The sequence below is a fragment of the Phoxinus phoxinus genome, assembly GCF_949152265.1.
Source record: "Phoxinus phoxinus genome assembly, chromosome: 8".
In the NCBI taxonomy this organism is placed as follows: Eukaryota; Metazoa; Chordata; class Actinopteri; order Cypriniformes; family Leuciscidae; genus Phoxinus; species Phoxinus phoxinus.
Genome location: NC_136883.1, coordinates 19,613,261 through 19,640,892, shown reverse-complemented (window position 1 = coordinate 19,640,892; position 27,632 = coordinate 19,613,261). Strand labels below are relative to the sequence as shown.

The window sequence follows — 27,632 nt, the reverse complement described above, 5'->3', positions numbered from 1 at the left end:
TGTAGACATGGAGGCTGAATTAGAGGAGTTGCGAAGTCAGGTGCAGAAAATTAGAAAATGAGCGGTTGCAACAACAAGCAGGCCAGGCGGTGGGACCTGCAGGACCCTCAACTGCGAATGCCCTACCTGCCCCTAGCCCCATAGTTGAACGAGTGGTCTATGTCCCTAGAGAACGGAGGGGCCGTATGTTTAGCGGTAGAGGGGAAGACAATGTATTTGAGTGGGTGGAGGAGATACAGGCTTGCTTGCGGGTCCGACATCTGCCTATGGTTGAACAGACCTTATTTATTTTTGACCATCTAGAGCAGGGGTAGGGAACGTCGGTCCTGGAGAGCCATAGCCCTGCAGAGTTTAGTTCCAACCCTAATCAAACACACCTGAACCAGCTAATCAATGTCTTTAGGATCATTAAGGCTACAATCAGGTGAGTTTTTTTCAGGGTTGGAGCTAAACTCTGCAGGGCTATGGCTCTCCAGGACCGACGTTCCCTACCCCTGATCTAGAGGGTCCTGCTAAAAATGAGATTAAGTTTAGGGCAAGGGAAGATAGGGAAACACCAACATTCTGAAGGAACTGTATGGGTGTTCACAGTCCTATATTGCCCTACAGCAAAACTTATCTTCCCGTAAACAACTTGAGGGGGAGTCTTTACAAGAGTATTCGCATGCCCTCTTTGCACTAATGGATAAGGTGATACATCAGGCCCCAGGGGGTGTGACTAATTCAGTGGTTTTGCTTAGAGACCAGTTTGTAGAGCACATGCTGGATAGTGGCTTGCGTCGGGAGCTCAAACGTTTTGTCCGATTGAACCCTAGCTCTACCCTTTTGGATGTTCGTAAAGAAGCCATTAGATGGGTGGATGAGGGGTTTCATTATGAGATGAGGGAAAGGAGTAATTCAGTCCCAGCTGCTCTTCAGTATAGAGTACAGGGACAGATAGATCCCTCTGGCCCATCTGACGTTAAGGTTTCAGAACTCTCAGAACTGAAGAGAATGATGAGGGCCAAGCAGGAGTAACTTAATGAACTCACTCAGAGTTTACGGCAGCTACAGTCTCAGAGTGTAGGAAACCACCCTAGGCTTAGCCCTATCATTTGTAGGCGATGCAATCAGCCTGGGCATATTGCTCGGAATTGTACATTAGGACAGACTCGGTTTAGAGATCAACATGCTCGTTCGTCACATGTGAATGTATTGCCTCCTAATGTGCAGGCGGAAAACTGCAACCCTCTGAACTGATGAGCCACAGTTCGGAAGGGATAGGGCCTGGCTCAGTGGCTCATGCCCCCACTAGTGCCCTCAAGGGACCTTCTACTTTGTTGGGTAACTGCCCCTCTGTCATAGTTAATATGGGTGGGGTTAATGTTCCATGTTTATTGGATACAGGCTCCATGGTAACCACTGTCACAGAGAGCTTCTTCCTGGCACATTTTGAACCCTGGGGTAAGGAACGGTTGAATGACTGTGGATGGTTGCAGCTTCGGGCTGCTAATGGTCTATCCATTCCTTTTGTAGGATACCTGAAGTTGGATTTTGTCATATTGGGTAGACACATTCACAATAAGGGTGTCCTTATTGTAAAGGACCCTCCCCAGATCCTTTCAACATCAGGGTTGCCTGGTCTATTGGGGATGAATGTTATAGATGAGTGTTTTCAGGAGCTTTTTAATCAACATGGGCCAGAGTTGTTCGATCTCCCTATAGTTAAAGAAATCCCAGCATGGACATTGGCAATGCAGTATTGCCAGACTGGTCGCTCTCGTAGGTCGGAATTTAGTGGAGGGCCTGTACGTGTTAGGGGTAGACATGTAGTCCGCATTCCGGCCAATTCTTTGCAGTTTGTCCCAGTCACGTGTGATGCGCAGTGTGGGTTCTTGTCTATGGCTCTTTATGAGCCCTTAGATAATGGGAATCCACTTCCTTCTGGCTTGTTGGCGTCTGTATCCCTGGTTCCGGTGAGAGGTGGTATCACTAAAGTCCCTATGGTTAACATAGGTGAACTTGATGTCTTTTTGCAACCACGGCAAGTGGTGGGAACATTGTGCCAGGTCCAGCCCATGAGCTGGCCAGGAGAGGTTATTGCTACTCGTCCAAGTGCTGCCAATGACCAACAGGCCGTAGTTTCTTCACAAGTGGGAAGTGTTGATGGGGTAGAAGAGGTTATCCAGCACCTGGATCTCTCACACCTCTCTGTAAAGGAGCAGAGTCAGGTAAAGGGTCTGTTGGGTAAATATAGATCTGTATTTTCAACAGATGATTCTGATTTGGGGTGTACCAACCTGATTACACATGAGATCCCACGATTGGATTCTGCTCCTATACGACAGAGGTATCGTCGTATCCCTCCTTCTGACTATGTTGCGGTTAAAGAACATGTGCAACAATTGCTTGCAAGTCAGGTGATTAGGGAAAGTAGTAGTCCCTTTACTTCCCCCATAGTCGTTGTTAAGAAAAAAGATGGCAAAATACGATTGTGTGTCGATTACCGACAATTAAATCAGAGGACTAGGAAGGATGCTTTCCCATTGCCCCGCATCGAGGAGACCTTGGATGCCCTTTCTGGGGCTCAGTGGTTTTCAACTGTTGATCTAGTAAGTGGCTATAACCAGGTTCCGGTGGCAGAGCAAGACAAGGGTAAGACCGCTTTTTTCACACCCTTTGGGCTATTCGAATTTAATCGGATGCCCTTTGGGTTGTGCAATGCCCCAAGTACATTCCAGCGGTTGATGGAACGCATGTTTGGGGATCAACGATTCCAAACCTTGTTGTTGTATTTGGATGACATCATTGTCTTCTCGACTAACGTAGCTCAACATCTTGTGCGATTGGAGTTGGTTTTTAGCCGTTTACAGCAGGAGGGCTTAAAGGCCAAACTGGAGAAATGCTGTTTTTTCCGTCAGGAGGTTCATTACTTGGGGCATATTGTTTCAAAAGGAGGAGTTTCTACCGATCCCGGTAAGATTAGCACGGTGGCAGAATGGAGGCGACCTATTAATGCTGCAGAGTTACGATCTTTTTTGGGCTTTGTGAGTTACTATCGGCGTTTCGTAGAGGGGTTTGCCAAGCTGGCTGCCCCTCTGCATCGCCTGGTAGCAGAGTTGGTCGGCACAAAGAAAAAGAGGGGCTCAGGAAGACCCATAGAGAGTTGCTGGACCCCAGAGTGTGAGCAAGGGTTCCAGTCTCTCAAGGAGAAATTGGTGGGAGCTCCTGTGTTGGCCTACGCTGATTTTGCTAAGCCTTTTGTTCTTGACATTGATGCTAGCCATTTGGGACTAGGGGCGGTGCTAAGTCAGGAGCAAGATGGGAGGTTACGTCCAGTGGCCTATGCCAGTCGAGGGCTTAGGCCTACAGAGACGAATATGGAGAATTACAGTTCCATGAAGTTGGAACTCCTCGCCCTTAAATGGGCGATGGCGGAAAAGTTTAAAGATTATCTCCTGGGCCATCAGTGTACTTTCTACACAGATAACAACCCACTGAGCAACCTGAACTCAGCTAAGCTTGGCGCAACTGAGCAGAGGTGGGTGTCTCAGTTGGCAATTTTTCATTTTGAAATCAAGTATCGCCCCGGTCGGGTTAATGGTAATGCCGACTCATTGTCAAGGCAGTATTCCTCTCGCATGCCGCCACAGTCCCTTGGTACATCATTGCCCAAGACACTCTGCAGAGTGGACATCCACCAGGGGGTGGAAGGTGAGTTGGTAGGCGCAGAGCAGCATGCTATTGTCGCCTTCCCATTCCGTTCTAAGGAAGAGCTCCAGCAGATGCAGTTGGAGGACCCAACATTGAGGCAATTTTTGGCATTTTTTTCCAATAATAAGTATCCATCTAAGGTAGAGCGGCAGTCAATGTCTAAATCTGCGCTTGAACTCTTGCGACAATGGGGCCGATTGTTTGTTAAGGAGGGATTGCTGTACCGCCACCTCCAATTTCCTGATGGTGGGGAGGAGGTAGACCAATTGGTATTACCAGAGGTTCTATGGGATGAGGTATTTAGGCAGTTGCACAATGGGCATGGCCATCAAGGCAGAGAACGGACCTATGAGTTAATTCGTAGGAGATGCGATTGGCCAAACATGAGTGCCTATGTTCAAGAGCATTGTCAGAACTGCAGGGAGTGTACTATTTCAAAGTCTAGTCATCAAGTAGCTCGTGCTCCCATGGGCCATCTGTTGGCATCTAAGCCCAACCAAATATTGGCCGTTGATTTCACCTCCTTAGAACCAGCAAGTGATGGACGTGAAAGTGTCTTAATTATGACAGACGTATTTTCCAAATACACCTTGGCAGTCCCAACTAGAGATTAGAGGGCAACTACTGTAGCCAACATTCTGGTCCAGGAATGGTTCTATAAGTTGGGTGTGCCGGCTAGAATTCATTCCGATCAGGGTCGGAACTTTGAGTGCAGTGATCGCCCAATTGTGTCATCTTTATGGGATTCAGAAAACTCACACGACCCGTACCATCCTCAGGGGAACGGGCAGTGTGAGAGGTTCAATCGTACACTGCACGATCTTCTTCGTTCCCTTCCACCCGAACAGAAACGTTCCTGGACTCTGCACTTGGCACATGTGGTCTTTACGTATAACACAACTTGCCATCATACTACCGGCGAGTCTCCTCATTTCCTGATGTTTGGACAATCTCCGCGGTTGCCCGTGGATTTTCTGCTGGCAGGAGTGGAGGATCCAGTCGGGGGTAGGGTGGAAGATTGGGTGGCTAGGCACCAGGAGGGGTTAAGAATAACCTATGGACGAGTAAAGGCCCGTCTTGAAGCAGCTGCAGAACATAGGAAGAACTTGTATGATCAGACAGTAAGAGGTCAACCACTAATCGAGGGTCAGTTAGTACATCTGCGTAACTGTGGTGTTTGAGGCCGGAATAAGATTCAGAATCATTGATCAACTGCACTGAAAATAGTAAGAGCTCCTCGGGAAGGTGGTCAGGTGTATAGTTAAGTTTATTGGATGGGCCCTCTCGGGTAAAACATGTGCATAGGTATTTGTTGAAGCTGGCTCATGAAACGGTACAACATGCTTATCATGTTGATTTGGGCTTACCGGGACATGATAGGCAGGAATGTTTGAGTGATGGCGACTCTGTGATGGTGGTTATTGAGCCTTTACCACCTACCCCTGTAAATGACACCTCTGCAGAAATTGATCCAAGTGTGACATCTGAATGTACCCTCCATTTAGTCTCTGTTTTAAGGGCACCGTCAAGTGAGGCTTCTGTTGTGGAGGCACAGGGCATGCGGAGATCAACTAGGACAACCGCTGGGAAACATCTGAATCGTTATCATTTGCCTAGGACCCTAATTGGTGATGTATCTTCTAGTGTGTTACTACCGACGGAAAACTCTTTCTTGGGTCAAGAAAGGGATTGTCCTTTCCGCCCTTGGCTGTAGGTTGAATCATTGGGACAATGATTGAAAGTCCTGGGGTAGATTGTAGTGGGATTGCCCCTCTAAGGATAATTGCGTGGCCCCTTTAAAAATAGTGCCCAGATTAGGTTAGGTAATCAGGTGGCTATATAAACACAGGTGAGATCTGGGTCCTTCATGACCATGTGATGATGTGGCTTGCCGGTGTAGGTCTTGTATCTCCTTCACTCCTCAGGAAAGGTATGTTTTGTTAACTTGAAGGATCAAAGATGGGAGGGAATCATGAAATTAGAATATGGGTGTTTGTGGGGATTTAATTTAGTTCACTTTGATTAATTTGCTTGTTCGGTATACTTGTAGATTAGCCGGGTGTGTCCAGGCATGGCTAGTGAGCATGTGAGTGTCATACACAGGAAAGGTAATTTTATTTTTCCCTTACCCTATTTGTGTGATTTAAATGTGAGGAGTGGGGAGAGAGAAAGCCCAAACAAAAATGTCTATTTGTCTTGCAGAAGTTTCCAGCTGCTGCTTTGCTGCTGCTTAAATAGCGTGTCCAGTTTGGTCCCAAACTCTTAAAACTCTCGCGATCGCATTGAAGATCCTCGTCTGCACAACGCTCACGTTGTAACACGCTGTAACTCCGTGGCCTTGTTTCTGGCGCCACCTGGTTTCCGCTGGTGAAAGTACAGTGAGTTGTATTAATGTATTGTCTGTGTATTCTGTGTAAATGTGTGCAATGTTTCGTTGAAATTGTTGTTCCTTTTGGTGTGCTTCATTTCTTTATTGTATTATTGTTATGATTTTTGTGTTAGGTTTTGGTTATTACCCCACATATTTAATTTGTTTATTTTGGTTGTATGTATCAGTTTTATTTTGTTCTATATTGATACTGCTTGAATGCAGATCTGTTAAATTTGGTTTCTTTTGGTTGGTTGCATTATTTCTTTGTCTTGCTCTACATTAATGCTGCTCTAATACAGAGCTGATTGACTTGGTTTATTTGATTGGTGCTGAGTGGGGTTAACTAATTATTTGATTTTTGGTTTGGTTGGTTTGAAGTGCTTGTGATTTATTTTGGTTGATTTGAGCAACAAAATGTTTTAGCAAGGAAAGAAACAACCTTATCCAATGTGTTTTCTTGTTTTGAGTGCTTGACCAGTGTATGCCCCCCCCCCCCCCCCCCCATACAAATTGATCAGAACGGGGGCCCCCCTTTGGGCTGACTTATTAAAGTGTCTTATTATTAATGTTGAGCTCAGCTGTTTTAGTGATTAATTGATAAATAAAATTGTAGACTGTGGTATTGTCTCTGCTTGTCCTGTTCATTTATTTGAAAGCTTGTTATGGAGGGGGCTTGAACATTTCTAGTCTTATTAGTGAAGTGATACCCTCGAACGGTTACATATGGTTGATTTAACAGAAATTAGGGAGTGTGTTGTTTATTTCAAACCGTGCTCTGCTGAGAGTTTTCATTATTTGAATTTCTTTTACTTTTAGCCTACTTTATTTTCAGGTGAACTGTCTTTGCACTGCTGAATAGCCTGAATAAAATAGACAGGTTATTGTCTATGCTGGTTTGTCCAGCCTTTATTGAGCTCTTAGTTGAACATGATGATTAGACAGTGTTTTGTTACTGCCTTTGCCGCGAATATTGCAAAATAAAGGTGTAACTGTTTTTCAGTTTGTCTATTCTTTTTTTCTACTCTCTAAGGTTTAAATATTATTTAAGTCATTTTTTCTAGGATAAACTATAGGCCCACTCACTTTTTCACTGGCCTGCCCAAAATACCCCACTGCCTACCCCACTGACCTCAGGTGGAAGCACTCACTGCCATTTCCTCCTGGGGCGGGAATTCACCCTCAGTCCGGACCAAGCACCACTGCAGTGGCTCCACCGCTGACTTCCTCTCCAGGAGGGGGGAGGGAGGCAGGGTGCAGGCCGGATGGCTCCCATGCCTGAGTTAGGCGTTGTGGCGAGGGGGGCGAATATGTGCCGTTTCTTTGGGTTCGTATATACACTCCCCGTTGGATGGGCTTTACAACTTAAGGTTGTAGAGCGGTCACGTTTCCAGATTGGTGGAATTGTAGTAGTCCACCCTCTCACCTGTCGCCCTCCCCAAGTTAATTGACTGGGGCTTAAAGCAAAATGGTTCTCCCTGACATATATCCTTTGATAGTAGAGCTGTGTGTGCTGCTGAATTTGTTCTGTTTTACTTGTAGATTGGAAATAATTAATGGAAGGTAAGAAATTCTTCCTTTGCATGCTTCCTTTGGTATGCTGCTCCCTTTAGGCTTGTGTTTGGTGGTATGATAATGTAGAATTTATGGCTGCTAATCGATAATCAAATTATTTTCATTATAATTACAGCTATATTATTATTATTAGTGCTGGGCAACGATTAAAATATTTAATCGCGATTAATCGCATGATTTTCTGTGATTAATCGCAGAATGCGCAAAATTCAATAATGAATACAAAAGTAGTGTATTACATACTTTTATTTGAAAAGTGCTGCTATATGAACAAAAGTGCAATAACATATGCTTTGCAAACACTTTAAACAAATAAGGTGCTTTTTTACAGCAGTTAAAACAGTAACAGTTACAATATTTCTTGTAAAAATCAACTTAAACATTAATGTAATCAAATTAAATTAATATAAAACCAAAACTATTTGCCACTGCATTAACGTTTTGTTTGGTTTGGTATCAAAAAACAAGTTATGTCTAGAGCCTCAATCATAACATTAAAACAGGCCCCTTCCAAGCAACAGCATAAATCTTTTTTTTTCTTTTTTTTTTCTGAACCGGTACCAGCAGAAACATTTTTCTTTTATCAGGGAGCAGCTTTCTCCTTTGGAGAATCTGTCAAAAAAAAAAAATGTAAACCCTTTCAGTGATACAGATTGAGTAGTTATACAATGACAAAATTTACTGCATTTATCGATTCCTCCAACTTTATATTTACTTACTCATCGGCACCAAGCCAGTTGCTAAGACACACAAGGTTATTCACATTTTCAGATGATAAAGAAACTCTCTTCTTCTGTACAATATGACCAGCAAGAGAAAACAACCTTTCACAGGGTACGGATGTTGCAGGTATGGCCAAGTACTTCTGTGCAATGGAGGCCAGCTTGCTGTGTGAGCCTGTGTGTTTGGACCACCATTGTAACGGACAGGCCTCTGTACTGATGGTGGGCTCTGCTCTGTATCGACGCACACTGTTCTCAACTTCTTCCTCGTCTTCCTCATGTTCAGAATCAGACTCTGATGAAGCAGCCAATAGGGCAAACTTTCTCTTTGGTGGCTTTGATGTTGTTGCTTCCACAGGTTTTTCTGCAACAACCCTCTGTTCCTTGAGTAAGTTAGATACTGAGGCCCACACCTCAACTCTCTCAGCTCTGGGTATGCACTTGAGGTCCTTGAATCTCGGGTCCAATGCGGTAGCAATCTTCAGATATGCAATGTTGGCATTTTCCTGGCGTGTCTCCAGGTCTGTTCTGAATGTAGACTTGAATTTGACCACATAAGCAGGGTCATCATCTGAGCTCTCCATCACCCGAAAGAGATGGCATAAAGCAGGCAGAACCACAGAGCATGAAACATACTTTTCTCCTCCCAGAAGTTCAGTCACATACCTGCAAAAAAAAAAATCAAACCCATTTCACTCAAATGTTTTGCATTCACTTATACACACACAAAAAAAATGTTAAGGCTATATTTACACACACACATACAGACACACTATTTCTCTCTCACGTGCACTCAGACAAAATAAATATATGACGCAAAACATACCTGCAGGGCTCCAGTAGCACTTCCAACCGCTGCAGTTTGTCCATTTCAGCTGTAGTTGGCATGGTGATCTTGGTGTTATGTGTGGTGAGGACATCGCTCAGTGGCTGTTCGTTTCTGCGGACACTTTTTATCATGTCCAGAGTCGAATTCCATCTGGTTGGAATGTCTTGTATAAGCGACTCCTTCTTTTGTCCATGTTCAATTTGTTTTTGTTCTAATTCTGCAGCACTCGCTGGACTGTGTTTAAAATGGCCCACTACTTTTCTGCATTTGGCCAGGACATTGTCAAACGCACTGTTGTGCAGAGATACTGTGACAGAACGCTGGAGACTGTGCGCGACGCAGGGGACGTGTTCAAAAGGCAGATGTCTCGCAGCAGCGATCATATTTCTTGCACTATCTGTGCTAAGTGTGCTGACTTTATTTGAAACGTTCCACTGCTGTGCAACATGAATAAAATGTTCAGCGCACGTTTCAGCAAAATGTCTCTATTGTGTTTTCATTACAGTCAGAGCATGTGAATGCAGTTCCCACTGTTCATCAATATAATGCACTGTAACTCCGAGGTAATTATGGTTGCCCAGCGATGTCCAGTAGTCTCCGGTGAGGGCAACAGTTGGTGCACGTTGTAACGCCGTCGCCTTTATAGTCCTCTCCTTTTCATACAATTCATGTATTCTTCTTGTGATGGTGCGTCTTGGAGGAGGCTCATACGTGCCGTCATTCGTGGCGATCCTGAGAACGTTCTTCAGACCGACATCTTCCACAATACTAATTGGCCTGCAGTTTGTAGCTACCCACTTCGCTATGGCATTTGTTAGCTTGTCTTTCTTTTGCTTATCTATAGTTCTCCCACACGCTGCATCCAACGTAGTCTGCCGAAGCCTCCCTCCACTGTTTGTTTGGGTGAGTGATTTGCTGGCATCGACGGTGTGCATTGCATTTAAGTGATACTTCAGACTCGAAGTACTCCGGTGATAAGAAAATTCGCCTTTGCAGTGGTTACAAATAACTTTAGTTCTATCATCTCCGCCGTGTGGAAGAGATTTAAAATGAAAATGTCCATTTAAGAGTTCGGTACCTTTTTCCATTTTTCTGTCCGCACCAGATATTTTCTGTTTCGCGCTGCGGCTCACCGCAAATGCTCTGATTGGTTGAGACGCGTGATGACGCCCATCCCAAGCCAGTACTGATCAACATCCCACTCCTGTGACGACATGGTTTGTCTGTATGTGTATTCAGAGGCAGTGAGCAACGGGCTTTCAGTAGGCTATAATAATAAATAACTACGTTAATGCGCGATAAAATATTTGTCGGCGTTAATTAATTAATGCGTTAACGCGATAATAACGCGTTAACTTGCCCAGCACTAATTATTATATATAATTATAATTATTATTTTATTATATTATAACAGCATATGCACGCTATGCTCGGAAACATCAGCCAGTCATTAACTATGGTGAATAACCCATTTCTATGGAAAAAACACATGTGGAAAACAGAGGAGGCTACAGAGTGAGCTGCTGCAGGAAAGGTACATGATCCAAGTTATGATCCACATGATCCAAGACATGAGAATATATATTTATAAGCGCTTCAAACTAAAGCATAAGCTTTACTGTGTCTTGCCATGTCGTGCCTTGACATGTGTGCAATTTAAAGCCACTGACACAATGACACGTGTTTTCCTCAGCACATAACTTACATTATATGGTTATATCCTTATCTGTACATGTTAGAAAGTCCCACAGGTATTTCCATTTAGCTCATTCTGACAACAAACGTCTTGCTAAACTTCAATGATTTCAATAAACGAGCGCCGGTGCATGCATGCGCGTCAAACAGACGAAGCGCAGTAGAATAAAGCGCAATAGTTCTGACTAAAATACATTATAAAAATGTTTTATTAGAAATTAAGTGTAGTTTTAAAGGGGTCATGACATGAGAAACCAAATTTGCCTTGATCTTTTAGTATATAAGAGGTCTTTGTACCATTAAAACGTCCTGCAAGTTTCATAGCTTAAGACTTCCTCCCCATTATAAACGAATCATTTATTTAATCAAGCTCTAAATACAGCTCGTTCTGGATTCATGGTAAGAAGTGACGTCACGGTACGAAGTGACGTACCAGCTTTTGCATATGACCGCCTCCAGGCACAAGACAACTACGCTTAAAGCGCAAGACAACTACGCTCATTTCGTATCGTTGTCGCGCCCGCGCGCTGCGTGCCTCACAAGTGTTCAGTCGACGGACAGCGAGTGGGTCTGTGTACAGGGAAATTACGATGCCACGCAGATGTGCTGTTCCTGGCTGTGGACAAACAACATCTTTGAATACGCTGCGAAAGATCCAGTCGTCAGGGGAAAATGGATGCACTTTATTTTTTGCGGACGTCTCAGTCACGGCAGTGTTAGTTTAAGCGTTTGTTCATTTGAAGGATGACTGTTTTGAGAACAAATCCCAAAATGATGCTGGCTTTGCCAGAAAACTGTTGCTCAAAGATAAGTCCTTGCCGACTATTCTGGGCTCAACAACGACTACGCAAACTGTAAGTAATGTGTTTAAAACTTTAAACTACTTTTTAAATACGCTGAATCCGCACAGGTTCTGGCTGGGGGCGTTAATAATTGATGCATAGGCACTGACGTTAGCCAATCATAACAGTGGGCGTTAACACTGAACTCTTAAAGGGGAAACACCCCCAAAACAGACTGTTTGAATCAGAGGATGAGAAACAGGGTGGGAAAGGGTCATAAATCACTACATTTTAAAAGTTTTTTGTAAAAAAAAACTATAGTAATACTATATTTGCACCTAAGGGAACATAATAATAAAATAAAAAAACCCATGTCATGACCCCTTTAAAATGTTACATGTAAGACAAGTAATCATGAGAGCAGTAACAGTAAAGGCACTTTTGTTGGAATAGCCCATTAATGGAATATAATTACTAAGTTCAGATGAGTGATCGTGTTCTTCATACCTCGTTCAAGTTCACATTTTGTCCTTTTGTTTTTTGTTTATTATTATTTTTAATTTAGTTGTTGCTGGATTAAAATAGTAAGCAATAATTTTTTTTTTTACGTTTAGAATGTCATTTTTGTATTTGAACCCTTTTTTGCTTATAATAGCCGACATAGATACATTCGCTATTTTTGTTTTCTTATCTAGCGGTGAAATTGTATTTTGCATTCAAACGAATAGTGCTCTCTAGCTCCTCGCTTTTTCAAATGCGTGTTGCAATTATAGTAGCCGTTAAGTACCAAGAAGCTATGACAACAATAGCCCTTCGTTGAGTTTAACTATACATGTTCTCCTGTTATGCTGGCTATATAAGGAATTACACAACCAAGCAATGGAAAAAAGCTTGTAATTTAGACCGTAACATTGACTAAAGGCAAGTTCACATTACAGGATTTTAAAACGTCGGGCTGAACTGTGCAGTTCACACTACATGACTTGCTCTCTGTGAAATCAGGAGTGTTCAAGTTGTTGAGCTGTTCACACCACACGACACAACGTGATTGATCCGCAACAGGAGGTAACTCACTACACGAGTTGACAACAACTCTGTCACCCAACGATTATATCTTGTCTACAAACCACGTTTTGTCACGAAACATCACGCGATAAAACAAACCGGAAATGACGCAATACAGCACGCGCGCCACTACCCAGCGAAGAAGAACACAAGTACACAACACACGAGTCTTGAATATGGACGTCAGACAGAAATTAGTGCTGCAAACTGTTTGCGCGATGATTTGCTCTGGAAAAAAAAAAACGTGTATTTTCCCGGTGACCTCAACCCATGCCTTGCTCTGATTGGCTGTAGCTCATGACATCACATGTGGTTGAGTCGTGCGACAGCTCTGGATATCTAGCATGCTAGATATTTTTCTGGGCTCGGCGACGTGTCTGCGAGGCGTCTGCGAGTGTCTTTGATGCGTTGTTGGCTCTTTCATACTAACAGATTGGCGAGCGTTCATCGGCCGCTAATCCCCCCCGATTTGCACGCGATAACACCCCGACCTGTCGGCGAGCTCAACGATGTGCAAATCGGGCTTAAATCGGGCTCAAAATCCTGTAGTGTGAACTAGGCATTACCCGTCGAGAAGAAAGCAGGCAACTTCAGCGTCCCTTTCAAAGTCTTTCTCCTTCATTAGCTCTTTCCATCTGGGTAAAGCTATCCCGTTATTTACCCTCGGTTTTTGGCACGGGCGAACCGGGCAGTCGCCCGGGGCGGCATTTTTTAATGTCACATTTCCCGATGGGAAGATTCGGACCGAATTTTACTATTAATAATAAAAGATAAGCTAATGTGCATTGTAAATGTCAGTAATTAATCTTTTTGGACTCATTCTTTTTATAAAAAGTATTTAAACGCTGAAATATGTGAGGTTTATATTTGTATAAAACCTTTTTTGTCTTTATTTGAACGTGTAACTTAGCCTACATGTTAGTAGATAACATAAAATACACTCCTTTAAAATCTGGCCATCATCTTTAATGTTATTATTTGAATGTTTATGTAAACAAAAAGTGCATATTGATGCTAATTTTATATGTTATTTGCTGGTTTTCTACATAAAACTTGAATTGATTTCATTGTGTAGTATTATAACTTTTTGAACAAGATTCTGTGATAACCGTGATCATTTTGGTCACTATAATCCTGAAATTAAAATTTCATGCCATTTTATCTCTAGTTATGATCAACTAAAATCACCATCAATTATGTGTTTTTACAGTAGCCTATAATATGCAAAGAAAATCTCTGATTCTGTTCTTTTCTCTGACATTTAAGGGTGACATAGGCCTACAAAAACTATTTTAGGATAGTTGTTAATATGAGAGTTATGAGACATTATTTAAAAAATTTAAGTAGCCTATTGTGTTACATGACTCATGAGTAGCTCTCGGCCACTTTCACTTTTAAAAACTCTATTTCGTGACAAAGTATATTTTAACAAGTCATAACTAAAAGTGTGCATGTGTCACGGGGTGACAAATAATCCCCGGAACTAATCCCATCAGAGAAGTGTTCCCGCCGTGACACTTTTAGTGTAACACTGTCCCCGGGCCGGTGTGTGTGTCTGTTGTCATGACAACTAAACGGCAGATTGACAACAGGTGCAGGGACTTCACTTTGATTACCTGATTGAGGTGGCACCAGTGTTTGGAGAGGATAAAACACAAGAGAAAGAGAAGGCTGTGTGTTCTCTCTCCGCGTTGTGTGGTTGTTTCTTTGTCTTCCCCCGGCGATCTGGTGTGGTTCTCTCCCGTTGGGAAATGTTTGTGGAGCGTTGCAGCTGAAGGACCATCGTGAAAGAAGAGGAGTGTTGCTTGTGGGATCCGAGGGCAGTTGTGAAGAGTGGAATTCGTCGTCTGGACTGGGAAAGAGTGAGATGAGTGATTGACAAATTGAATCTCATAAACGCATGTTTTCTACACTAAATTGGATACTGGTTTGAAGTGCTTGGATCACGTTGTATACATCGCACTGTATACAGTGAAATATACTGATTCCTTGTCGATCTCTAGCCTCCCCCTCGGCCATTGAAACCAGCGAAGTGAAGCCGCTTGTAGTGGTGAGGAAATTATTCACCGCATCTGTCCCAACTCTGACTATTATCGGCTCTTCAGATCGAGACCTCTGGGTGAGTGTTGGCCTTACTTTGCACTTGAAGAGTGGATTTGGTTGAGTGACCAATTCATAGTGACAGGTTGAGTGAACGCTGGCGCGTCTCTGCTGCCGCTGCTCTCCGGTTCTCCTTCAACTATGTGGATTAACTATGTGTGGCTTGTGCTCGCCTGGACTGTTCTGTCCTTGGTCTCTCATTCATCGACTGCACTGTTCCAGTATTCTACTGCTGAGCTTCTGAGGTTCCGCTTTTATCTACATGACGATCCAATACCACCAGCTCTGTCTTCACACCCGGACATTATATACCTGCCTCGTCGGAAATACATCCACCGTGGCTCTCGTCGGAACTTTCAGTATGATAAATCCAACTCCATAACATCCTTCTGGTCCACTACTCGACGTCCATCGAGGAATACTGGTCGCCGTGCTGACCATAGTGTGTTGGCCCGCCTAGCTAGGTCGGCTAACACGGCTGTCAAAATCAGTAACACTTCTGTCAACTTTGGTCTTCTTAACATCCGCTCACTTACGAGTAAGGAGCATCTTGTGAAGGATCTCCTCGTTGACTGTAAGTTTGACTTTTTGTGTTTAACAGAAACGTGGCAGCAGCCAAATGACTTTATTTCACTCAACGATGCCTCTCCTCCGGGATTTGTTTACATCTCTCAATCGCGTGATTCTGGCCGTGGGGGAGGTCTCGCGATAATCTATCGTGAGAAGTGGAGGATAGCGCCTGTCAATGCTCCTATCTGTCACTCATTTGAGGCTACTGTTTGTCAGCTTTCTGGACCTATTCCCACCATTATTGCTATTTTGTACCGCCCACCAAAGCCTAATAAGGATTTTACTGATGACCTTGCTGCCTTTCTGACTCATCTATCCACACTTTCATCAAATATACTACTCCTGGGGGATTTTAATATACATATGGATAATGTTGACAATACGCTTACCAAAGACTTTACATCCTGTTTGGATAGTTTTGGACTTCAGCAATACATAAACTTTCCCACACATAACAAAGGACATATTTTGGATTTAATCTGCTGTTCAGGTGTTACACCTGTCAACTGTAAAGCTGATTCTTTCCCTTTTTCTGATCACATGTTGCTCTCGTTCACTGTTGATCTCTCACTCTCCAAATCTGTTCTCCCACGTACTATATCATTCCGAAATATTAAGGATATCAACTTGGACATTTTATCATCTAGCATCACCAGTTTTCCCAGTATTGACAGTTTTTCTACTCCGGATGAACTGCTCTCTCACTACAACTACAATCTTCATAACCTCTTTAATAACCTTGCTCCACTCAAAACCAGGACTGTTTCATTTACTCTCTCTGCACCTTGGTTTAATCCTACTCTTAGAAAGTTAAAAACAAAAGGAAGACAACTTGAAAGACTCTACAGGAAAACGAATCTCACTGTGCACAAGGACATGTATTTAAATCACATTCTTTTTTACAAAGATTCGATTTCTAAAGCTAAAACCACCTATTATTCTGGTTTAATCAGTTCAAGCGAAGGAAATTCAAAGGCACTTTTTTCACTCATTTCCAACTTCATAAAACCTCGGGATCCACTTCCTCCTCATTTGTATTCGTCTGATTTTTGTAATTCCATATTATCATTTTTTTCTTTCAAAATTGAACATATTCACCAGCACCTTATGTCTACTTCTGGTCCGAACTCATTTGCCCCAGTTTCCTTTGCTCCCACCTGTTTACTCTCAGCATTTACCCTACCTTCAGTAAATGAAATTAATGAACTCATTCTAAAATCCAAAATTTCAACCTGCAGATTAGATCCCCTTCCAACTGTGCTTGTGAAAGCTACTGTTTCTTTTCTGTCCCCCCTAATTACTAACATTATTCACTCTTCACTTACCACTGGAATTGTTCCTTCTTCTCTTAAAACAGCTTCTGTAACTCCCATTCTTAAAAAACCTGGTTTAGATCCCAACGACTACAATAATTTCCGGCCTATTTCAAATCTTCCATTCATCTCCAAAATTTTGGAAAAAATAGTTGCTGCTCAACTCCATACTCATCTTTCTTGCAATAATCTATATGAACAATTCCAGTCTGGTTTCCGTCCTTATCATAGCACGGAAACAGCATTACTTGAAATCACTAACAACCTTCTTGAGCGTCTGACTCTGGCTTACTATCCATTCTTCTTCTGCTTGATTTGAGTGCGGCCTTCGATACTATTTCACACACCATCCTTTTGGACAGACTCTCCTCTATTGGAATTACTAGCACACCTCTTAACTGGTTTCATTCATATCTTTCAGGCCGCACTCAGTTTATTCAGTTAAAATCATTCACATCTCATTCTGTCCCTGTCACAACAGGTGTGCCCCAGGGCTCTGTTCTGGGGCCCTTACTGTTTATTATTTATCTTCTTCCCCTTGGTTACATCTTCCGTAAACATCAGATAAATTTTCATTGCTACGCAGATGACACCCAGCTCTATCTTTCAACTAAACCTAATTCCACACTTCCACCATCTTCCCTTACTAACTGCCTTCTTGACATAAAATCCTGGTTCACATCAAATTTCCTTAAATTAAATAGCAATAAAACGGAATTGCTTCTTTTAGGTACAAAATCAACATTAAACAAACTCCATAATTTTTCCATTTTCATTGATAACTCCTTCATTTCCCCCTCCCCTCAGGTTAAGAGTTTGGGTGTCATCTTTGATAGCACCCTGTCTTTTACATCTCATGTTAACAATGTTACCCGGTCTGCTTACTACCATCTTCGTAATATCAACCGTTTGCGTCCTTGCCTCACGCCTCACTCCACTGCCATTCTTGTTCACAGCTTAGTCACCTCCCGTTTAGATTATTGTAATTCCCTTTTGTTTGGCCTCCCACACAAAACTCTTCATAAACTTCAACTGGTCCAAAACTCAGCTGCTCGTATCATTACTCGCACCCCTTCTATTCATCACATCACTCCTATCTTACAACAGCTGCATTGGCTCCCTATTATTTATCGTATCAACTACAAAATACTTATCCTTACTTTTAAAGTCATTCATAATCTGGCCCCTTCATATCTTTTTGATCTCCTCCATATACCCACACACACGCGTACTCTTAGATCCTCTTCTTTTATTCATTTCACCGTTCCCCGTGTCCGCCTTGTTACTATGGGGAGTAGAGCTTTCAGTTTCTCTGCTCCTCAGCTCTGGAATTCGCTTCCACCGGACCTCCGTAATATTGATTCTCTCTCACTTTTCAAATCCAAACTCAAAACTCATCTGTTTAGAATAGCTTATTCCCTTTGACCACAACTGCACTATATTTTAATTGTATTGTATCTCATTGTTTTTTAAATTTTGTTATTGTTGTTGATGATGATGTAAGGTGACCTTGAGTGTCAAGAAAGGCGCCTATAAATAAAATGTATAATAATATAATAATAATAATTTGTAGTGCTGAAATTGACGTTTCCCATCACGTTGCATGTTTGGAATTGGACTGTCGTGTGTGTGTGGAAGATTTACCTTTTATCGCCGTGCACTCCCCATGTGTTATGCTGGTCTACCGTCCATCATAAGAGTCTAGTAAGATCGATTGCAGTCACCTGTTGGATGTCAGAAGGAAAAGCCCCCGTGCGCACACTACACGTGAGAACTGTTTTCCTCTGCTTGAAGTTTATGCTGTCTGTCCCAGTGAGAACCCTGCTCCGCTTATGACTTTGTCTCCTGCCACCCATGTGAGAGCTGTTCACCTCTATTTGAAGTGTTGATTCCGTCTGTTCCAGCGAATGTCGCTCAGCTTGTGACTTTGTCCCCTGCCACACACGTGAGAACTGCTTACCTCTGTTTGAAGTTTATGCTGCCTGTCCCAGTGAGAGCCCGGCTCAGCTTATGACTCTGTCTCCTGCCACCCTTGTGAGAACTGTTTACCTCTGCTTGAAGTCTGTGTGCTGTCTGCCCCAGTGAAAGCCCTGCTCAGCTTATGACTCTGTCTCCTGCCACCAACGTGAGAGCTGTTCACCTCTATTTGAAGTGTTGACTCCGTCTGTTCCAGTGAACGCCCGCTCAGCTTGTGACTTTGTCCCCTGCAACACACGTGAGAACTGTTTACCTCTGCTTGAAGTTTGAATGCTGTCTGTCCCAGCGAAAGCCCTGTTCAGCTATTGACTCTGTCTCCTGCCACCCATGTGAGAGCTATTCACCTCTATTTGAAGCGTTGATTCTGTCTGGGCCAGCCAAAGCCCCGCTCCGCTTGCGACTTGAGTCTGCTGTAGCCCTGAAACCCACCTGTATGGTGCGAAGTGCCCGCCCTTTACAACTCCTGTGAGCCCTGATCCACCTACTCACCTGCGATACTCACCTGTGATACTCACCTGTTCAGTGAGTTGGCACCAGCGCCAGAAGGAAGTAAGCCTGACTCCTTTACTTATCTGCGATACCCACCCATGCAGTACCTACCACTGCGAGTTGGCACCAGCGCCAGAAGGAAGTGAGCCTGACCCCCCACTTGCCTTGGATTCCTCGGAAGAGGAAGGAAGAGGAATTTTAGATTAGGATTTTCAAATTGTTTTTATATTTAATAAAGCCTGTCATTCTTTTTATTCCTGTCTCCTGCCTCCTCCTTTGACACGCTCCTCAGGGTGATCCTGGTCTAGGGGTGGGTGCAGTCTGGCTTGGCCCACCTCGACCTGTGACACATGCATAGAATTTGAAGCAGTAACCAATGAGCTAATGGTTCCTCCCTGAAAGTTAGATTAATATAGCAATAGTTAAATAACTGTATTCTCTTAACCCTCTGGGGTCTGAGGGGTTTTCTGATTTGTTCTGGTTAAAATTGCTTTTTAAAAATTACAAAATACGCACACACACACACACACACCATACATATATATATACGTATATATATATATATATATATATATAATGAACACCAGGTTTGTTGTGCCTTGTAGGCATATACGTGCAGGGCTGAATAAAATAATAATAACAACAGTATAGCAGGCATCGTTAAAAAAGAAACACTTCAGTAACACAACACTAGAGAAAAATATATTGATTATCATATGTTACTTCAAATGTTTACAATCGATATGACGTTATGAAATGAGATTGGAGTAAAAAACTTGATAATGTTTGGTGCGTTTTGCTTTTCAAACACACATCGCGCAACTGACTCAAACTCACAACGCGTGCAGAGAACATTCACTGAAGCATCGAGCAACAGTTCGACTGCAATGTGAAGTTTATGCAACAATAACACTAACTAATATAATTCAGAATTATTTCTTACCTTAAAATCTTTCTTGTCTTCAAATCGCGTTCTTCTTCTTCTGATGTAAATCCAATGTAAGCTCACAGTGTGTCTTCCAAACTCGACGACAGCAGAGGACTGATGAAGTTTGCCGCTTTGTTTTTGAGGTAATGAGCGTGTTTGCGTGGCGCGTGAATGATTTGCATGTCAATATCTTTTGCGCGTGTGGGTGTGGTTACATTAAAACTAATGAGCAAGCGTTAGAGAAACTGGATATCTTGTTGGTTTTATACAAATTACTTAAACAGAGAATATTTGTTTTTTCGTTTTGAATCAGATAATTTAAAACTACACACTTAAATGTTTATAAAGATATAGAACTCATAAATGTGTGACAAGTATTAGCTGAGTTTTGTTTATGTTTAGAGACCTGCTCAAGAAAAAAAAGTTCACGAGACGGAGAGGCAGAAAGTACACCCTGTTTAATTTCTTTATTTTACAAAAGCACGTTTTGTTTTGATTGTAAGTGGACACATACAAAAGTAGACATCTCAGATTCTTTTTTCATATTTATTAAGTCTGTATGACCATATTCAGCTGCTATGTGAAAAAAAAATATTTTTTAAGTGATATTTAAGTGATTGCCGACCCCAGAGGGTTAACTGTGTTTTTATTGTGGGTTTGTTTTGTGTTGGGGGGCGCTCGAAGTGGGTCTCCCCCAGGGTGTAATTCAATGTAGAACCACCACTGTTCGCCGGTCACGTTTCCTTTAAGTAAAATTTAGGCATTTCTCCTGTGGCTTGCACAAAGTATAATCCTGAATTATGAAGTACCGTGCAGTGCAGCCTTTCAAATGTACCGGGGCAGTGACACGCATTACGCCTCTCTCCTTGTCCGTCTCAGCTGGTTTCAGTCATGTTACGCTGGCTCTGAACAAAAACGCGTTGTGGAAACGCGTTGAGGTTGACTACTACTTTTTGTCCCTCTCTGCTATTATAGTTTTTCAAGATAGGGAACGACATGGAAGCCTCCGTGGACTTACCTGTCCCATGTAAATAAAGATAAGAAATTCTTTGCGTACGAGGATAAGTCGGATCATTGGGAGAGGTAATTGTACACCATTGAGGACATATTTATGAATAAAAACATTGATTTCAGCTAATAAAATACTTTTAAAACTACATTTTATACTTTAAATGTATAATAATAGATTTTTCATTCTATTAATCAAAATAATCATTAGTTGCAGCCCTAGTAGAGTTGCTGCGAGCGCCTGGTTCGACAACTGGATGTAGTGCTATGAACCTAAGCCGAGTGTATGTCTGTATACTCCCCTGATAGCTCTGTTCTTTGGGGCTCTGGGTTGTCCTGTAGCTCTGGCTCAGACTGGTACAAAAGTATCTGTGTCAGGAATGGTTGAGCATGGAAGCTTCGGGGCTCTTTTTCTAGTGCCTATAACACTAGCAAGATTGCAGTGTCACAGGATGCATCCTATTTGGTTGCTGCTAACACATTTACTCTGGGCTGATTCTCATCGAGTCCTTGTGTGATTAAGCTTGACCTTCACAGCACACAAGCAGGCATTGGTCAGCATGGCGTGATGGGCATTAACAACCCCATAGCGTCAGCAACTAATGCAGCATTGAGTTCCCTACCAAAGGGAATGACTAAAATTATGTATGTAACCCGGTTCTCTTTGAAGAGAATGAGATGCTGTGTCACATTGACATGCTTCGGGCATGTCTGCGAATCTTCCTTCAGACAATCCAAATCTGATGATGTGTAATGGGGCACCATTTTATACACTAGGGCACTCCATGTGACGTCATCAGACTGCCATCTGTCTATAAGATTAGTGTGATTTCACACGAGCTTGAGACACCTGTTCCGTGGGACGCGCCCCAATAGCATTAGCAACTGATGCAGCGTTTCGTTCCCTTATCAGGAAACCAGGGTTACATATGTAAACCGAGACATAAATTACAAAGAATGTAATTGATTTTGAAGTGATGTAACTTTTGAATATCACATTGTTGGTGTTTGGTGTTTTTATACAAAACAAAGATATTGGTTTTTGTGTAATAATATTTTAATTATGGATAAGTTTTATTTATACAAATGTAGATTTGTTAAGGTTTCTCCAAGTTTTGTGGCATTTAAAAATGTAAGTTCAATCCTTAAAGCAATTGAAAAAGATTTTAATTAAACCCCTTAACTTAAAGTTTAATTTAATTTGATATAATTTGCTTATATATTTTTGAATTTATTTTCTAATATATTTATTTTTAATTTGCTGCTTGGATTTATTGAAGCTGTGTTTAACAGTGATAATGCCTGTTTGTTATTTGAAGAGATTTCATAGAAGTTAAAAGAAAAAAAGAAAAGAAATGTATCAATTGGAAGAAGTGGTGGGCATTGTTTGGCCAGAAATGGCCAAGTCCTGCATATTTCACCAGAGATATGCTGATCTTCTGGGCTGTTTTAGAAAAATCCATATCTTTTCCATATTCATATCCGATACATATTTACTTTTTAGTGTTAATAGGGCTGACTAAAAATATGGAACACACAATAGGCCTTCATCAGAAATACCCAGCAATTAAAAACTAGAAAAAGCATAAATGCATATTTTTCCCCCGTTTATTGTTATTTTAGCGTATTTTTTTTTTTTTTTTTTGTAAATCAACAACTTTAGTGATTTTATCATGTTTCAATAAAATATGCAAAATAGGCATTGTATCCGAGTCATCTGCATGTACTATACGTTTTTAAATTACATGCATTAGGAACATTTATTACATACTGTATGTCTACAAGCAGGATATTGATTGGTCAAAAATGCATACACCAGAGATATGCAGACAGCATGTAAAACTATTTCATTTGTGTTTCTCTTCCCATTATGGCATGTCTAGTGTTTCTCTCTGGATGTAAAAGGATAATGTAGCACTTTGGGGCAAATATGGCCACCAGTAATCCAAAACTGGAAGCTAAAATGGCAAATATCTCAACAGCCACTGCATATTTCCCAGGTGAGCTCACATATGCTGGAACAAACGCAATCCACACAGCACAGAAGATCAACATGCTGAAAGTGATGAACTTTGCTTCATTAAAATTATCTGGAAGATTTCTCGCCAGGAAGGCTAACAAGAAACTTACTGCTGCCAATAGTCCAATGTATGCCAGCAGAATAGAAAAACCAGCCACTGAGCCAATAGCACATTCAAATACTATTTTAGAGCGAATATACTGGTTGTTTTTATGGGGTGTTGGAGAGGCAGTTGATAGCCAGACTGTACATATCACAACCTGAAGGGCTGTTAGTACTAGAACTGTGCATCTTTGTTGAACTACTCCAAACCATTTCATCGCTCCTTTGCCCTCTGGCCGAGATGACTTGAACACAGCTATGACCACCATAGTCTTGACCAGGATGCTGGAGATACACAGGACAAAGCTTATGCCAAACACAGCATGTCTTAACTGACATGTCCACAACTGCGGCTGACCAATGAACAGAAGCACACATAGAAAACACAGTTTAAGTGACAACAGCAGCAGGAAGCTGAGCTCTGAATTGTTGGCGCGTACTATGGGAGTGTTATGGTGAAGAGCAAAGATGACCATCACAAGAGCGCAGAAGCAGGTGCCAAGCAGAGATGCAGTGGTCAGAGAGATGCCCAGAGGTTCTTTATAGGATAGAAACTCTACATCTTTAGGGACACACTGATCTTTATCTGTATTAGACCAGAACTCATCTGGACACATTGTGCACTCAATAGCATCTGTGATTAAGAAAAAGAGAGAAGGCAAGAATTTAGGAGGAAACTGGGATAATTTTCAAATTATAGTCAAATACTGTTTGCCAACAGTAAACTACTCAATGGAATAAACACTTGATGTATTAGAAATTTCTCCATCTCCGCATGGCAGGCAGTCAAAACAGCAGACAGGAAGGCCCTTCTTTGTGGCTTGTCTGGTTCCTGGAGGGCAGCTCTCGCTGCACACAGACCGTGGGGGCTAAAACAGACATCATCATCATTCATGTGTTTATCTCTTTTACATAATGATAAGCATGGCCTCTCTATTCATTTATTTGTTTGTTTTTTTATCACAGAATTGACTATTTAGACTATATATATACAAAAATTATGTCATTAACATGAAATGTTAGTTACCTTTTTTGTCTCAAAGTTCCAGTAAATTGCTTCTTCATCCAGTGTGAACACCATCCCTGTTGCCGCCCCTTCATTTACTACACCAACCGTATAGATACTTATTGACCCATCAGAGGTCGGCTGCCAGTTCAACACATCATAGATAGCCAGAGCATCTCCATTCTTATCAAATGACACATGATCCCCAAAGCCTGTGGTGAAGTTCACTTTCTGTAGATAGTGAACCAGCTGTACAGTTTGTAGACAGGACAGGTATTATGTGTTTATCTGAAATTTGAATTAATGTAGAGCACATATTTTGCTTTTCCACATTTAGCTGGTCTACAGTATATGCCTGGATGGAATCTGCACTATACCCGTGGGTCTTACCTGCCAGGGTTTTAGGTTGATTATGTTGGCACATCTGTTCCCACTAAATGGTCCTCTCCCCTCTTCACACTGCATCAGATCATGAAGCGCATGTGCCAGGGCATAAACTGCCTTATAGACATTATACGCTGCCCTCAAACCTGAAACATCAGTGTATGGTGTGTCCGTGGTGTTCAGATCCTCCTGTCCTGTACAGGCCTTTTTCACTTGCTCTCCATCTTTATCCCCTGTTTCAAAACTGCAGCCAAACATGTTCTCCCAGAAGATCCTCAACATATTATTTCTTGGATCATTGCTGGGACAAAGACGTAGCAGAAAGTCATGAAGCCCCTGAATTTTTCCACGCCTAACAGCAATGCCCAGTGTGCCCCTGAGGAAGGGCATGAAACGTGGAGTGTGGTATACAGGAGAGGTGGCCCAAGCTTCACTTGCAATCCACTGCCTTCCTGTTAAGTTCTGCAACACAACCTCATCCATTAAAGGCAACAGAAAGGATGACGTGGAAAAAACTACCACCACTCTAGCTGTAGAGGCCTGAATCACTCCCGTTATACGCTGAATATCTCTGTGGTTGTTATCATGGGGCAGGATTTCATAAAAAGCAACACAATGTCCAAACCGCTGCATTTCCTGCTGAAAGGACTGAGCAGCGTAGATGCCATAGTCGTCATCACTGTAGACAAGACCAACCCAGGTCCATCCAAAATGCCTCAAGATCTGAACCATAGCCCGCACCTGGAAGGCATCACTGGGGATTGTTCTGAAGAAAGAAGGGTACTTTTTCCTGTCACTCAAACAAGAGCAGGTGGCATAGTGACTAACCTAATTAGTGGAGGTGGAGGGAGAAGAGAAGACATGAGCCAGAAAAATAGTTTGACAAACAACAAAAAATTATTAGTGCTTTTATAATTTTTTAAATACACAAACAGATGATAAGTTCTTAGATGAGAAGAAACATAATATATACATACGGCTGAAAAGGACATCAAATTTAACTTAATAGTGCAAACATATGCATACAGTGTATTTTGACTTTTTTTCATTCCATCTTACTATAGGTACTCGAAACAGTCCCAGAACGTTGGAAATCGCAATGGAAGGAGTTGAACTTGGATCCCCCACAATCCCAATCACCGGAGGAGGGCCAGTGCAGTTTAGGCTGGAGAAGGACTCCTCCGTTCCACTAGCCAGGGATAAGGCAGCCCGGAACGCCATTCCAAGCCTCACACAGTTGTCATAAAGATGGTAACCAAGAGTGACATTAGGCAACAGATTGGGATTCTTATTGATCTCATTTATTGCAAACGCCATGGTCTGTGCCTGCTGGAAGCTTTCCATATCAAATCTTGGAAAAAATAAATGTTAAATGATGACATTTAGTGTTACTAAAAGAAAATAATAATTCAAATTAATAGAACCATTAATACATTTCAAATACACCTGAGTTCAAACATCACTTACAGACTTGTCAAACACACGTAGTTTCAATTCAAATTTTTTTTTTTTTTTTTTTGTCAAGGCAGCATTACTGCTGTCGAAAAAATATGATACAAGAGGGCAAGAGAAACATTCATATTTGTTCTTATAATTTATTTATTTAAAAAATATGTCTCTCTCCTCTTTTATAGTTATGCAATCAGTCTAGCTCCAGACTCACTTTTCACAGTGTGGTGGTTCTGGTTCCGTTTTGAAGTTAAGATCTGGGAACACTGTGAAAAAATGAACCTGAAACAGGCCTCCAAGTATAACATCTCCATCCTGGTACATTCCATTCAATTTGAAGCGTCCCTGGAGCTGACATGTACCTGATCTGACGATTGATGCTACAGAGATATAGTTAAATGACAGGTATAAAGAAATACACAGTGTGATCCACATCGCTTACCCTTCTTCACCCACTCAGCTAACTGATTTATGATGAAGGTTGTGGTTGAAGGGGTGTTACTTTAAAAGAGCGGGTGGTACCATCCATGGAAATCACGACGTCACCATCTGATCTCATCATGGATTTCCTTTTCTAAACAAGGTTATGAAACTACAACTGTAAAGAAAAAAAGAAGATCTTTTATTTATATAGTGCCTTTCCATAGCCCAAGGTCGCTTTACATAGTACATTTCAAATACATTTGAACACACACACTGGAAACACATGAGGCCACATGAAGCCACATTACCGAAAATACATTTCAAACAGATACATTTTTAGCTGGATCTTGAAAGTAGACAGTAAAGAAATGTTACAGAGAGTAAGGTGTAGTAAGTTACAAAGTTTAGGAGCAGTAACACAAAATTACCTTCAACCTACAGTGGACAACCGAAATCTAGGAATGGCCGAAAATCCAAGTTCAGATGATCTATGGCATTTTCTTTGCTATTTACTTCGCTGCCAGAATAGAATTGATGTGCTTATTTGTTAAATCAATCCTTAAACTGGGAGAGAAAACCAGGGGGCTGTTCCATAAACGCCGCTTAGAAAAGCGGGGATTAAAGTCCAAAACCCGACTTGAATAAACCTAACAAATAAGTTGGGGCTAAAGCGGTTTCATAAAAGGTAATTCAAGTTCACGCAATCCCACTAATTTGATCCAGGTTTATCTAGTCTAGATAACTGCGTGTGCACGCGTTTCTTAAGCAGCCCTGGAGGTCGATCATAGATCAAATCGATCCACCATCAAACTGCATATATTTTGTGCTGTTTTATGCGTTTGAGACATGGTTTTTGCTAAACTTACATTTCACAGGAATATTCTCCATCTGAAAATCTTAGAAAGTCGTGCAAATAGTTCCATTTTGCTGTAAACTTCACATTGAACGAGCGCTGATGCGCGCATGCGCGCCAAATCGGAGCGCAATAATTATGACTAATATACATTTTGCTTGGAAAATGAATAGGCTATGCGATATTTTATAACACCAGAAATATCTTCTGATTATAATAATTTATCTTTAGGATGTTGGATCAGTTGCAGTGAACTTATATCTCATTAAACTCATATATTT

General features: G+C 41.9%; 2 protein-coding genes across 2 annotated transcripts; both read right to left on the bottom strand.

The window, feature by feature from the left end:
- Positions 1–8,351: 8,351 nt before the first annotated feature.
- Positions 8,352–10,434, bottom strand: LOC307002399 (E3 SUMO-protein ligase ZBED1-like; the record flags this gene model as incomplete). Its single annotated transcript, XM_079619980.1, has 2 exons — positions 9,185–10,434; positions 8,352–9,024 (listed from the first exon to the last, which is right to left on the bottom strand). The coding sequence occupies exons 1-2, from the start codon at positions 9,568–9,570 to the stop codon at positions 8,352–8,354; spliced, it is 1,059 nt and encodes a 352-aa protein (XP_079476106.1). The 5' UTR covers positions 9,571–10,434.
- A 12,522-nt stretch (positions 10,435–22,956) lies between these two features.
- LOC307002752 (extracellular calcium-sensing receptor-like) lies at positions 22,957–26,510 on the bottom strand (the record flags this gene model as incomplete). The annotated part of the gene is made up of 6 exons (XM_079620664.1): positions 22,957–23,870; positions 23,982–24,105; positions 24,264–24,491; positions 24,633–25,454; positions 25,686–25,977; positions 26,290–26,510. The coding sequence occupies 6 exons, from the start codon at positions 26,508–26,510 to the stop codon at positions 22,957–22,959; spliced, it is 2,601 nt and encodes an 866-aa protein (XP_079476790.1).
- Positions 26,511–27,632: the final 1,122 nt, after the last annotated feature.